At 41.2% G+C, this 12222-nt stretch overlaps 4 protein-coding genes across 10 annotated transcripts in view; 2 read left to right on the forward strand and 2 right to left on the reverse strand.

The window, feature by feature from the left end:
• Positions 1 to 8881, forward strand: slx1b (SLX1 homolog B, structure-specific endonuclease subunit). The gene is made up of 5 exons (XM_054800468.1): positions 1 to 4929; positions 5015 to 5066; positions 5249 to 5563; positions 5640 to 5855; positions 5939 to 8881. Exons 1-5 carry the CDS (start codon positions 4757 to 4759, stop codon positions 5960 to 5962), a joined length of 780 nt encoding a protein of 259 aa, XP_054656443.1. The 5' UTR covers positions 1 to 4756; the 3' UTR covers positions 5963 to 8881.
• Positions 3336 to 4328, reverse strand: zgc:112271 (uncharacterized protein LOC553698 homolog). Of its 5 annotated transcripts, none has more exons than XM_054800469.1 (4): positions 4255 to 4328; positions 3955 to 4019; positions 3755 to 3852; positions 3336 to 3566 (listed from the first exon to the last, which is right to left on the reverse strand). In XM_054800469.1, the coding sequence occupies exons 2-4, from the start codon at positions 4015 to 4017 to the stop codon at positions 3467 to 3469; spliced, it is 261 nt and encodes an 86-aa protein (XP_054656444.1). In that variant the 5' UTR covers positions 4018 to 4019; positions 4255 to 4328; the 3' UTR covers positions 3336 to 3466. The 5 variants fall into 5 exon arrangements, with proteins under 5 accessions (XP_054656444.1, XP_054656446.1, XP_054656447.1 ...); XM_054800471.1 differs by having other exon boundaries at positions 4271 to 4303; XM_054800472.1 differs by having other exon boundaries at positions 4203 to 4278.
• Positions 6471 to 11532, reverse strand: LOC129194932 (uncharacterized). The gene is made up of 8 exons (XM_054800466.1): positions 11438 to 11532; positions 11051 to 11184; positions 10741 to 10850; positions 10550 to 10660; positions 10355 to 10408; positions 7978 to 8133; positions 7772 to 7894; positions 6471 to 7710 (listed from the first exon to the last, which is right to left on the reverse strand). Exons 1-8 carry the CDS (start codon positions 11524 to 11526, stop codon positions 7672 to 7674), a joined length of 816 nt encoding a protein of 271 aa, XP_054656441.1. The 5' UTR covers positions 11527 to 11532; the 3' UTR covers positions 6471 to 7671.
• Positions 11271 to 12222, forward strand: part of rtn3 (reticulon 3) — a 17044-nt gene continuing 16092 nt past the window's right edge. The window contains exon 1 of one of the 3 annotated variants that reach the window (XM_054800461.1): positions 11271 to 11859. In XM_054800461.1, the coding sequence (XP_054656436.1) occupies positions 11769 to 11859 (91 nt within the window). In that variant the 5' untranslated portion in view covers positions 11271 to 11768. The remainder of the gene's footprint in view (positions 11860 to 12222) is intronic. The other 2 variants (XM_054800462.1, XM_054800463.1) reach the window with 2 other exon arrangements.

Here is a 12222-nt window from a genome sequence, read left to right on the forward strand (position 1 = left end):
CATAACTGCAGGGGGAGCACTGCAAAGTATTATTTCTTATTGTTGCTTTACAGCAGGTTCATGCCCCCCATAAAGGGACAGAAATGTTTTCACACCCCCATGATTTGAAATACTATTGAGAAACTCATATCTGTTTATTTATCTGTAATGTACAGACTGAACTTGGAACTCGAACCAGAAAAATGCAAAACAGATAAAAAGAGACAGGTCGGTACTGCACGTATGGGACCAACTTATTCTAAGGATTATGAAAAATACTCCAATAACACCCCATTTACATATAATGTGACGTGCATATAGCCAAGCTACAGCGGCATTGTTATTATTATTAACATTGTTACGCCGATCGAACTACGTTACTGCACATGGACACTTAGCCACACCACACCGGCTAGCTACTAGCCTGCTAGCGACTAGCTTCACCACAGACTCGACCGCAGCGCGTCAGGCTGGGGCTCAGACAACTTCCATAAGGTAAGGCTACATATTTCAGCTGACACCACTGCTGCTACGTTTTTATTTCCGAGTTTGAAAAAGTTAACGCTAGGTCAGGGGTCGGCATCCTGCAGCTCCGGAGCCGCATGCGGCTCTTCAGCCTCCTTGTTGCAGCTCCCTTCACAATGCTTGAAGAATTTTTTTAAGACCTGCGTGGGGAAAATCTGCGTTTTTTAAAAGAGTTTAAAAAAATATTCCACTTTTTGTAAGACCGTGAATACATCAAGGCTGAGTTTTGACTGGTGATTTGGATGAGTGAGAGGGAGGGCGGGGGAAGCGGTGTTTTGGGTGCCTGCGACAGAGATGACTTTTCCCCCGCGGCAAGCTAACAAATGTATATACCCCCATAAAAGAAACATCTCATACAAAAATGTGTGTTTAATTCTGCACAGACAGATTACTTTGTCATTTCTGCAACAATGTTGGTTTACCTGTGTGCTTGATATGTGGCAAGAAATTAGCAAACAAAAAACGTTGAAAGATATTTTCAAAACAAGCAGTTGACATTTTCTGAAAAATAGTAATTTATTTCAAAGTAAACTTGTATGTATAACAGTGATTGGGCGTTAAAGCGGACGGCTAAAAGAAACAGACGGTCAATTCACTGTGCTGCACACTTCTTAAGGCGTTAGCTAGTGAGGTTTGACCAACAAACTTTCACAACTCCACCGGTTGGCGTCTGTTACACACACGTTGCACTTCTGTTTGTTGCAACAGGTAAAATTAAGAAAGATTAAAACGTTTAAAAGCTTTTAAGATGTGGTCCCATACTACTTTTCTTTCGTGAGTGAGGGGGGCAAAATGCCTCTTTTGATAGTAAAGGTGTCGGTGTTCGTTTCTATGTTGCTTTGTGAAATCAATGCGCCGAGGCAGAAGTTCTGGTCATGCATGGAATGGCCAAAATACGCAAAATACTGTAAGTATTACATGTTGTCTTGAATGTACCTGTTACTACATGGTCACAGCATAGATATAAAACCATAAAACCTTGTTGGAGGTGTTGTAATAGCGGTCTTTATAGGCGGCATAGGTGGATCCAATTACGTGCAGTACCGAGCTGTCGCTTTTTACCTGTTTTTGTATATATATAAAAGAGAAAGACTTGCGTTCATGTCTGACATCAGGATTGTGGGTGATGGGCAAGTTTTACTTTAAGAAACATCCGCCGTATGAGGGTATGTGTTGTAGTTGCAGTAAGCAGCCACTAAGGGGCACTAACAGAAGTCACATATACAGGTTTGAAGTTTGGAGGCCACAACTTGTATGAGAATTAGGACTACACAAAAATGTTACAGAAATTGCGATCTTAATTCACACTCATTGATTTTTTTTAACTATAAAAAACAGCTACATCACAAACAAACACTGCCATTGATCGGCGACACTTCCTCCCCTCCCTCCCCATCCCCCATTGAGCCAACTGGCCCTGGCCGGCACGCTTGCTATCACAATAATTTACTGACTTTTCCTTTGACTTGTCTTTATCACACACATGAATGTATTGTGGAGTGAGCAAGCATGCCATGTTTTTGACTTGATGGGTTTTTTTTGTCTTTCTATTCCTTTCTATTAAAAAAGTCCCCACGTCAGCTGTCTTTCCGGGACGTCCCATGAAGAACGACAGCATGACTATCGGAAGTTTGCTAAAGTCAAACAAGAAAATTTGCCTAATAATCAATTTTCTATGCTGCTTGTCCTCATTAGGGTCGCAGGGGTATGCTGGAGCCTATACCAGGCTTCGTGCGGCGGTAGGGTACACCCTGGACTGGTCGCCAGCCAATAGCAGGGCACATATAGACGATCATTCACGCTCACATTCATACCTATGGACAATTTAGAGTCGCCAATTAACAAAACATGCATGTTTTTGGGATGTGGGAGGAAACCAGAGTACCCGGAGAAAACCCACGCATGCACGAGAAGGAGCCTAATAATAATAATATAAAACAGTGTCAATTCTTTACAAGCATGTGTGTGTGAAAAAAATCATCCCAGAGAACCTCACTTCTCAGCAAGGAAATCGGGATAGTGTGACTCATCCAATCTTGCACTTTCATCTCCATAGTGACATTCTGACATAAAATATGAAACCTGAACATTTATTGATTGATTTTTCTGAAGAACATTGACTCAAATGGTGTTGTTGACTGCAGTGGTGTTATCAGAGCCTCAGATGGCCGGCTGTGAAATCAATAGATCCCTAAGAGGACCTCCCAACTGAGCAAAATACACATGGCTAATGCGTCACACAGGCAGGGGGGGTTGTCTTTCTGCTATTACAGACCTCTGCTCGGTTTGATAAGTGCACCACGCAGTGAGGTGTTCATCGACTGGATATTCAACAGCCTCAGCGTGGTTTTCATTTTGATTCAAATGCTCTTGTTGGGTAATGTTCAACACACATACATGATCTCTACTTTCAGAGTCTGTAGATTGTGTACTTCTATATACAGTGCATTGATTATGTTCCAAGACTCCCTGCAAATGATGCAAACTACAAATAATGGACGCACCAATAAAAAGCCCTGAAAATGCCTATTTTTGATACACTAAACCCCTAATGTGTCTCTCGCTGTTTCAGTTTTCCACTTTAAGAAACAATTAGAGAATACGGTATTGTACTTACAAAACCTAAAGTTACACAACATCACGTCTTGTCAAGGCATCTTCCTGCTGGAAAATGTTAAGTGATTTGACTTAAGACAGCACCTTCAGCACTTTTTTCCCCTGTCATCAAAGTTTTTTCTATTTAAGTTACCATTAAAAAAAATGGTTACAGTTTAAAGCAGAGAAAAGAAATCTGCGAATATGGAATACAGGACAGCAAAAATGTAGCATGAGATGGTTTTTATTGCCAGCAGGATACTGAAATGCATTTATGTTGTCTGCACATTAGCAACTGAGGGGATGTGTAACAACTGCACTTGTGTATATATATATTTATATATACACACAATGCATGATGCGTGAGTTAATTTTGTTTTTGTTTCTTCCACTGTTCTGGCGTCAGGGTCTTCTGTTCAAAGGCGTGGATATCTTTCAGCTCCTCCGCTAAGCAGCTATTTACCATCCTAACAACAAAACATACATTTCTTAATATTATGTTAAACCGGTACTCATGTACTGTGCAACGTGCAATCATGATGCACAGCACTTTTGTGCTTATTTTATGTTAAGTTTTTGACTGATATTGTGACAAGCAAACTGGCATTCTGTGATGGGTAATATATGTGTGTGTGTGTGTGTGTGTGTTTAATACCTGTGTCTCTGTAACAGTGGCTTGCCCTCAAATTGGGAGGAGACCACAAGCACTTTAAAGCTGGCTGCACATCTATTGGGTGATGTGTCCTCCACGTCCTGGAGAACACAAGACAAGTGATAAGTTAGAAATGTGATGCCTAATGAAGTGGCACAATGAATAATGATACCGCTTATAACAAATAACAGACAAAACCCTACCACGTGTTCTGCCGTGAGCTCCTTTAGAAGTTTGTCACGTATATGGTCTGATGTTACAGCCATTTCTAGAACAACAAAACAAGTGATAGCAGTAAGTAAATCGATTAATTTTGCTTAAGATGCACCATCTCTCATACAAAACGCGTCTTGTTAGCCAAACTAGAAACGGAAGCAGACCTTTCCCCACAATTGAATAAAACTTTTCATCCTTGGTTTGATTTAAAATGTCAATATTATTATGAACATACCCTATAATTTAAAGACGTTTTATTTCAAAATAAATATAGATAATGCACATACGGAAAATGTTGCGTACTGTATTGAATTCCTGGTAATTTCCGTGTTTCCTGTAAAATAACCAATCAAGAGCAGGATTCACAACCATGACCAATCAGATCATACATAAAAGCGAGAGATAGGGTCTATATTTTGAAATAGCAAACCGTCGAATGCCTGACGGTTTGTAAGGGGTTGGGGAGTTTTAGTCAGCGATTCGTACACATAAAATTACATAACACAAATAACGCAAGCTAGAAGCCAACCTCTTAAAAAACTGTCAGTACCGTACTTTAAGAGGACATGTTTTGTCCCCTCATTATCATCAGGCAATCTAATGGACTACTAAGTACGAGTGTTGTTTGAATTGAACATTTCAGAATCCGATCGGCGAGAAGCTTTACAAGGTCAAAATAACACAATGTTATGGTCATTGTGTAAAGCTTTGACTAAAAAGTAATTTATTTAACTTCGTTGCCTTTACGATATTTTGTGCCGGTATGTAGTGTAGTTCCCCTCCAGTGCAATGGTTGTAGAGGTAGAAAGCTTCTTCGGTGTGTATATGCTCTACTGCCTCAACCCTAAATTTAAAGGTAGAATATACATTGGCTTCACGGTGAATCCTGAGCGCAGGATCGGACAGCACAATGCTGGACGACACAAAGGAGGAGCAAAGAGGACCAGTGGGAGAGGACCATGGTATTGTACACTCTTCCAACTGTTTTCTGTATTAATGATCACGCTGTCATTAATATTCTGCATGCATCTCTTTGTTTTTGTATAGGGAGATGGTCCTTATCATACATGGCTTTCCCTCTGATATTGCTGCCTTGAGAGTAAGGAAATTTATATTAAATTACATGCAGATTAGTGAAGCATAGTATGATAGGAGGTTGCAATGTTACCATAGTAGTCAATCTTCCCGAATTGAGACGTGAATATGGAGTCACTTTTGGGACAGACAACACAATTGGTGCATGTTTGTTTGAACCTAACCGTCGCTATCGTGTCTTGTCAGTTTGAGTGGGCGTGGCAGAACCCTCACTCCTCCAGGCGTCTCTCCTGCATCTCCCGCCGCACCAGGAAAGAGTCCAGCCTGCAGTTCCACTGGCGCGTTGTCTCCAACATGCTACGGGTAGCGCCGTGGAGCCGGCTCCCGCTGATCGCCCGCTGGCTCAAGCCGGAGTACAAGATAGACTTTGACGCCAATCTGCGGCCTCCTCTGCACGTCCCTGTCGTCTTTGGAGGCGTGAAAGCCAAGAAGAAGCGTCTGTTACAGCCCGAAGACCAGGTGGAGACTTCCAGGTGTTTCCTTTGCAGGGGCCTGGTCAAGGTAGCTTCCTTTATTCAGATTCTGTCTTGATACAATGAGCATTTGCCAAGCGGCTTCTTGTTCTACTCCTCCTCAGATTTCCGAAAAGTTGAGCTGCTTCCACCCATCCTGCGGAATGAGCAGTCACGTGATCTGCCTGGCCAAGCTCTTCCTGAAGGCGGAGCCATCCCACCTCCTACCTGTGGAGGGCCAGTGTCCGGCCTGCTGGCGCTCCATGCTGTGGGGGAGTCTCATCCGCCTCAAACAAGGCTGCTTAGGAGACCTGGAGGAGTTCACAATGTCTGCATCTCAAGTAAGATTCACACACAGACACAGTCATGTCGCTGAGGTTAGAGGACTTTTTCACCATCTTTATGTGGACTTTGTGTCTTCTAGAACCCCTGGGCAGATCAACTATGAAGGAAATGAACTCAAATGACTGCTATCGCCACTGATGTGGAAGGGATTGTACAAAAATATTTATATTTTTTTTCTACCTGGGATCATGAAAACCTTTTACAGTGTTTGCTTCTTACCTATTAAACCTGCTCTTAAAGAGACAGTATTCAGCCGGTTCCTTTAGCTGCCTAGAGGGCGCCAACATTTGACCGTACTGCTAGTATTACCGGTATATCCGACCTATTCCTGCTTTGAGGACGCCGACATAACACGTACCCCCGGTAGTTATGTTTGTTGTCAGGTAATTATAGCAATTGGCCAAAGTTGATCTACTAACGTTAGTTATCATTGAATTTATAACTTTCGTAACAAGAACATGACTGCAAATTGTTCATCGCCTCTCTCAGACTGCTTTTGTGTGTGTGTGTATGCGCCATGGACATGTACGTGTATACCAACAGGCATCAGAGACAGCCATGAATGGCAGTTATTGTTTTAGTGTTGAACGAAAATTTACCAACACTTTTTATCCAGTTTTATTTGTGAAAAATATAGACATTTTTTGTACAATCTGTTCTTTTAAACTACTGTTGGTAACATATGCTAGCTGGCGGTGGTGTTCTTATATTTTTTTGTTTTAAAAAAATGTCATTCGGAGCGAGTTGCATACAGTGCCTTTAATGCGCTTTAAAAGTGTTTTATGTAATGCCTGAGTTATGGGGTTTTAAAGCCACAATATATAGGAATTACAGAAGGAAACACAAGAAGGATGGCCATCTATGGATGTGTGAATGCTGAAGAGCTGACACTGAAATTAAATGTTGTCTTGAAAATGTGGAATTACGGGAAAACTTCAAAACTGACCCGACACACTGAAATGTATCAGAGACACTCCTATGTTCCTTGGACTAAGACTAAGACTTCTGGCTTGATCTACCATCTATCCCTCTTATTTTTGGATGTTAACCCAACCGGTCGAGACAGACGGCCGCCCCACAGAGCCAGGGTTCTGTTCAAGGTTTCTTCCTCAGAGGGAGTTTTTCCTTGCCACTGTCGCCAAGCGCTTGCTCATGTGGGGTTTCAGTTGGTTCTCTGTTTTCATTTCTGAATGGTTTCAACTGGGTGAGAAATGTGTAAACTTAAAAAAATTGCCCATCCATTTTCAATGGGAATTGAACTGTGGAAAATGTGGACATTTTTTCGAATGTTGCAATAGATGGCTGCATTCCCGGAATGAGCTGAACTTTTTGATGTTGAAATGGTTTGAATGGGTTGAAAAGTGTGGAAATAGTTGACCACCAAAAAAACGGGGCGTAATTAGAATAAGCGCTCTTCAGCATTCACAGAATAACAAATCATCTGGATGGCACATGGTCTTGTAATTATTGCAGTGATCATCATAATCCTTACATATTTTACAGAGACAAATGAATCAAAGCGTTATTCAGGCAATGGTAGTAAAATACAGAGCGAGTATTCATTCAAGTGTTGAAATTTGGTGATGTTGGGTCATACTGATCAACTTATGCGATAACCCAACTAACAAACAAGTTAGTCGATATAAAAATATAATGTATGTTATTTGTATACAAGTTGTGAATTCTGCTCACAAGGTTGGTGCAGGCAGGAAGGGCACAATGGCTTTTAGCACTGCTTGCTAGTTGTGCAGGTAACATTTCAAAGTGCCATGTTGTGCATTTTAACATCCTTGCCTCAATTGGCGTCCGTCGTCACTGCTCGGCAGGTTGGGTTTGCAAAGTGATCACCGGCTGCACAAGACAGAAGGCAAGGTCAGGTTTGAGCAAATTTGCACGCCAACTCTTTACTCACCACTTTGGGAGCCGGCGCACAACAGTTGACCACCTTGCAGCAGTAAGCGGCCAGGGTGGCTGAGATGGCGAACAAAGTGACCTGGATGAGCATGCTCTCTGCAAAGAGGTGAGTCCTGGTGCGCTGTCAGTGATTGAAAACAAGTCAGGACTGAAAAACCTCGGGCTCCAAATACCTTGACATGGTTGCAATAGTGTCTTACTCACCTCGAGAACACGGCAGTCATTCAAGTAAGTGGTCAAGTTGTGGTCATAGTAGTGCCAGCATTGTGTCGCATACTGATCAAGATTTATCAGTAGGCAGATTATGTTGAAGATGGAGGCGATGCAGGCCAAAATCTGCATCCCCAAGCAGCCCCTCAGCTGACAACAAGATAACACTTCACGTCAGTGTTTGATGGTACAGTACAGGTATATCCAGGCAGTATACAGTGAGGAAAATAAGTATTTGATCTGATGTGCTGATTGTGTACGTTTATCCCCTTCCAAAGATATGAGCAGTGGAAAACTTTTATGGTAGGTTTATTGTAACAAAGAGACAGAACTTAAAAAAATAACCATTATTTAAGGTTATTTTTTTTTTATCAAGAGAGATGCTTGATATTGTCCAGCACTTCATTACCAATATTGGCAGCATATCTTCCCTCAAACTAATGTAAGGTCACAGCTTGAGTAATGAATGAGCACATCAGGCTTCTACATTTCACAAATAAACACTGTTTGTACAAAATAAGACAAATATTGCAATATAAGTTATAGAAAAAGTAGAGTGGAACCTCGGATAGCGTCCGCCCTGTTTAGCGTGTTTTTTGGTTTATGTCGAAAATTTACGTCAGTTTTGCATCGGCCTGCTTGCATTCTCCGGTTAGCCTTCAAAATGCCGTGGATTTTGTCTTGTTATTGATATGCCGCCTAAGTCCATCTGTAGTCTTAATTATTTTTTTAATCAGAAAATGTCCTTCCTTGTTAGAATCCTATTAGCTAGAGAACACAATGGCAACGGAAACCGTAAGTTAGGTCGGCCGTCTATGATGTCATCAGCGGTCAAATCTCAAAAATGTTAACATGTTTTTATAGTTTATAATTATAATTTTACGTGCATAAAACAATTCTAAATGCATATAAATGATGACTGAATGGGATAAATGAACATTTTAAGGTCACTTTTTACCTTCATTGAAGACTTTGTTCCCAAAGACACGATGTGGCAGCGAGACCCCACACGGACACCATCTTCCTGTTTTGTCACGAGTTATTTCTTGAATTCAACAGTGTTTCTCACCATCTTTATCAAAATCCTAGCACTTGCAACTTTCTTTGGCTCTATTTTTGGGTTATTGAGGTGAGAAACACTATTGAATTCAAGAAATAACTCATGTCAAAACAGGAAGGTGGTGGTGATTGATCTTGCTGCCACATCGTGCCTTTGGGGACAGTCCAGATTCACGTCAATGAAGGTAAAAGTAACCTTAAATGTTCAATTATCCCTTTCATTCATCATTTATATGCATTTGAAATTGTTTTCTGTATGTCAAACTATAATTGTAAAACTATAAAAGTTAGTTTTTTAGTCTTAAACGTTTTGGCTGTTTAGATTAATTGGATTTATATTATTTCTTATGGGCCAAAGTTTATTTGGTTACTGTCTGTTTATTCGGTTAGTGTTTGTTTCTGTTTTTTAAAGTCGGACCTTCTAGAACAAATTAATGATTCTAACCAAGGTTCCGCCGTACCATATTTATTTTAAACATTTTGTCTCAACCAAATTCATTAAAGAACCAGCGTGTTCATTGTCAATTGAAGCTATTTTTCTAAGAACCTTATTTGTTAGATGCCATCTGTCAAACATGCAGTGTTTTTATTGTGAAGGCCAGATGTGCTGTTTGATCTTTTGGCTCTTCTGGGGTAAGAATGATTCTGAGAAAGGTGAGAGATCACCTCAGATTTACAAGAGAGACCTTGACACACTTTGCTGTAATGGATTTAGATCCTGCAGTACCCCCTGGTTAAGAAGACATGTACAGGCTCATCTGGAGTTTGACAACCAACACCTGAATGACTCAGACAAGGCTTGAGAGAATGTGATGTGGTCAGATGAGACCAAAACTCAGCTCTTTGGCATCAACTCGACTCGAAGTGTTTGGAGGCAGACAAATGCTGAATATGAATCCGATAACACCATCCCTACTGTCAAACATGGAGGTGGAAACATTCTGTTTTGGGGATGGTTCTCTGACCAGAATCCCTCCTGAGATGTGTGCAACCCTGGTGACCAACTACAAGAAACATATGATATCTCTGCTTGCCAGCAAGGGTTTGTCCACTAAGTACTAAGTCACGATGAAATAATTATTTTCTTCAATCAAATAGAAATTCATTTATTACCTTTTATTAAATGGCATTTTTATTGATTATTTTTATTTTACAATCTTGTTGCTGCAAACGCTCCATAAAAAAAATCATGTTCATATCTTTGTAAGGAGATAAACCTACAAAATCAGCACGGGGTCAGTTACTTATTTTCCCCATTGTACGTCTTTGTAATAATAGATAAACACATTACATGAGTGTATTGCCGACTCACCGTAGGCAGGTGGAGGTTCTTTGCCGCTATAGCTACACTCCCAGCTATAACCACCTGTAGACATTACAATAGTACACTGAAGGACCCACAATTTCTGTTTCTTTTGTAAGATGGTTTCTTTTTTTTACAGCCACTGTTATGCAACTCAGGTGTGCTCATACCATTAATTTCATATTTGATCTTTCTATTTCTCACCAGAAGTGATAAAATGATGAAAGGGATGTCTGTGTTACTTAGGCCGAGGTTTTGGTGGTGGAACACACACGTAGACGCAATCTGAAACAAGCTCATCCCAATTTGGGTTATCTGTAACCAGGATGAACAATACGATTAATTCATTCAAACAAACCATGAACCATGAGCAGGAATTTTCCACATGCACAGACCCCGAGAGCTTTTGGTTCTGCCTCCAGGTACTTCTGCTTTCTGTTGGTGTCTCTCTGGAAGGTGACAGTCATCAGTGGGTTCTGGTTGGACTCCACCACTTCTACTTCATCTGAAACAGTCCAAATTATACCTTCGTTACGCCACTTTTTCACCATTTTGAGGATTTGCAAACGTGTTGCAATCTCTCGCCCAACGGAAGTCAGCAGACCATCTGGAGTTCATCAATCTCGAGTGTAAACACTGGAGTTGATCCGTCTTGCGATTTACAAAGTTTGTGAAATGGCGACCAAGAAAAGGTGTATCCTGTACCTGCCATGATCACGATGACCCTCAAGAGTTTACGAGAGGTTTCGCCCTGCAGCGTCGACGTTGAACAACAGTCACCCCGTTCGATGTTTGCCTCTTCAGGGACACTATTTACTGCCCACCAGTGGGCAGTAGAGCTACGTGACGCAAAATCAACTGTGTTGTGTAAACATTATGTAAGGGAAACGGCATGGGTAATTCATAATGTAGTAATTCACTTGATATTGTGTTAATTTGTATGAGTATTTGTTTATGTAGTCGTAATACTCTTACTTACTAGCTAATACTAGCAATCTCTTGCACTGGTACTGCTTTTTTTGCTTTTTGGTGCTATCGAATATTGTCATTATACCCAAATGACGATCTCAATACATACAAATACAGACATACATACAAAATCCGTCGTTTATGGCATTGCACAAGACGTATTGGGGTGGGGGAGATTGGTGCTGGAATGTACGACTCTCGAATGCTTTCATGAACGTCTCTCCGCCGCCATGTTGTCCCCTCCTCCATCGACCGCCTTGTCCCCTCCCTCTCTCAGCCTTTCCACCTCACTTGTCCGACGACGCGGTAAAGCGCAGACCCAGATCTTGCTTTTCTGGAGGGGGAAAGGCAGACGTTATTCTATCCATTCAAGGAGCATTCGGTCAGAGGCCACTTTGACTGAGAACCGATACATTTCATCGGCCTTATTCCGTCGTCGCTTTGCAAGCTCAGTATGGATCCAATGACTCAGTCCGCCCAGATATCATCGTCACAGGGCTTCGCAGATGGACAAAATTCTGCTTCTAAAGAATCAAGGCCAACCGGTAAGAAAACATCTAATGATTTCGTATTTTAGGTACAAAATAATTTTTGTCTTGCTTATCAATCTACATTGTTTGACTCATGAATGTGTTATCTTCGAGCCCACAAGCCATTGCGCCTTTATTTTTGTCTATTGTCGAGCAGTGCGTGGCCATTGTATGACTTTCATTATGTCATATATTTGACAAAATACTGTAAGAACGTGGCGTTATTCAGCCGAATGGTGTATAATTGTTGTCAATGAATGGTAATATTTGTAACAATGCAGGCCAGCTGCTTGCACGCAGTTCACCTAATTAGCCCAACCGTAATGCTCATAATAGCAGCGACTCACAAATATAACATGCGTCCAATCAACGTTCACA

Source organism: Dunckerocampus dactyliophorus, chromosome 15 (genome assembly GCF_027744805.1).
Source record: "Dunckerocampus dactyliophorus isolate RoL2022-P2 chromosome 15, RoL_Ddac_1.1, whole genome shotgun sequence".
In the NCBI taxonomy this organism is placed as follows: domain Eukaryota; kingdom Metazoa; phylum Chordata; class Actinopteri; order Syngnathiformes; family Syngnathidae; genus Dunckerocampus; species Dunckerocampus dactyliophorus.

Bases quoted from the DNA above. Each gene is read 5' to 3' on its own strand.
- zgc:112271 (XM_054800469.1), bottom strand. From the start codon at position 4,017: ATGGCTGTAACATCAGACCATATACGTGACAAACTTCTAAAGGAGCTC. The intron at 3,853-3,954 runs GTAGGGTTTTGT...TGTGTTCTCCAG, and splicing joins AGCTCACGGCAGAACACGTG to GACGTGGAGGACACATCACC. The intron at 3,567-3,754 runs GTATTAAACACA...TTTTGTTGTTAG, and splicing joins CCACTGTTACAGAGACACAG to GATGGTAAATAGCTGCTTAG.
- slx1b (XM_054800468.1), top strand. From the start codon at position 4,757: ATGGTTGTAGAGGTAGAAAGCTTCTTCGGTGTGTATATGCTCTACTGC. The intron at 5,067-5,248 runs GTAAGGAAATTT...GTGTCTTGTCAG, and splicing joins CTGATATTGCTGCCTTGAGA to TTTGAGTGGGCGTGGCAGAA. The intron at 5,856-5,938 runs GTAAGATTCACA...TGTGTCTTCTAG, and splicing joins TCACAATGTCTGCATCTCAA to AACCCCTGGGCAGATCAACT.
- LOC129194932 (XM_054800466.1), bottom strand. From the start codon at position 11,526: ATGAAAGCATTCGAGAGTCGTACATTCCAGCACCAATCTCCCCCACCC. The intron at 8,134-10,354 runs GTGAGTCGGCAA...TCTTGTTGTCAG, and splicing joins AGAACCTCCACCTGCCTACG to CTGAGGGGCTGCTTGGGGAT. The intron at 7,895-7,977 runs GTGAGTAAGACA...AATCACTGACAG, and splicing joins ATGACTGCCGTGTTCTCGAG to CGCACCAGGACTCACCTCTT.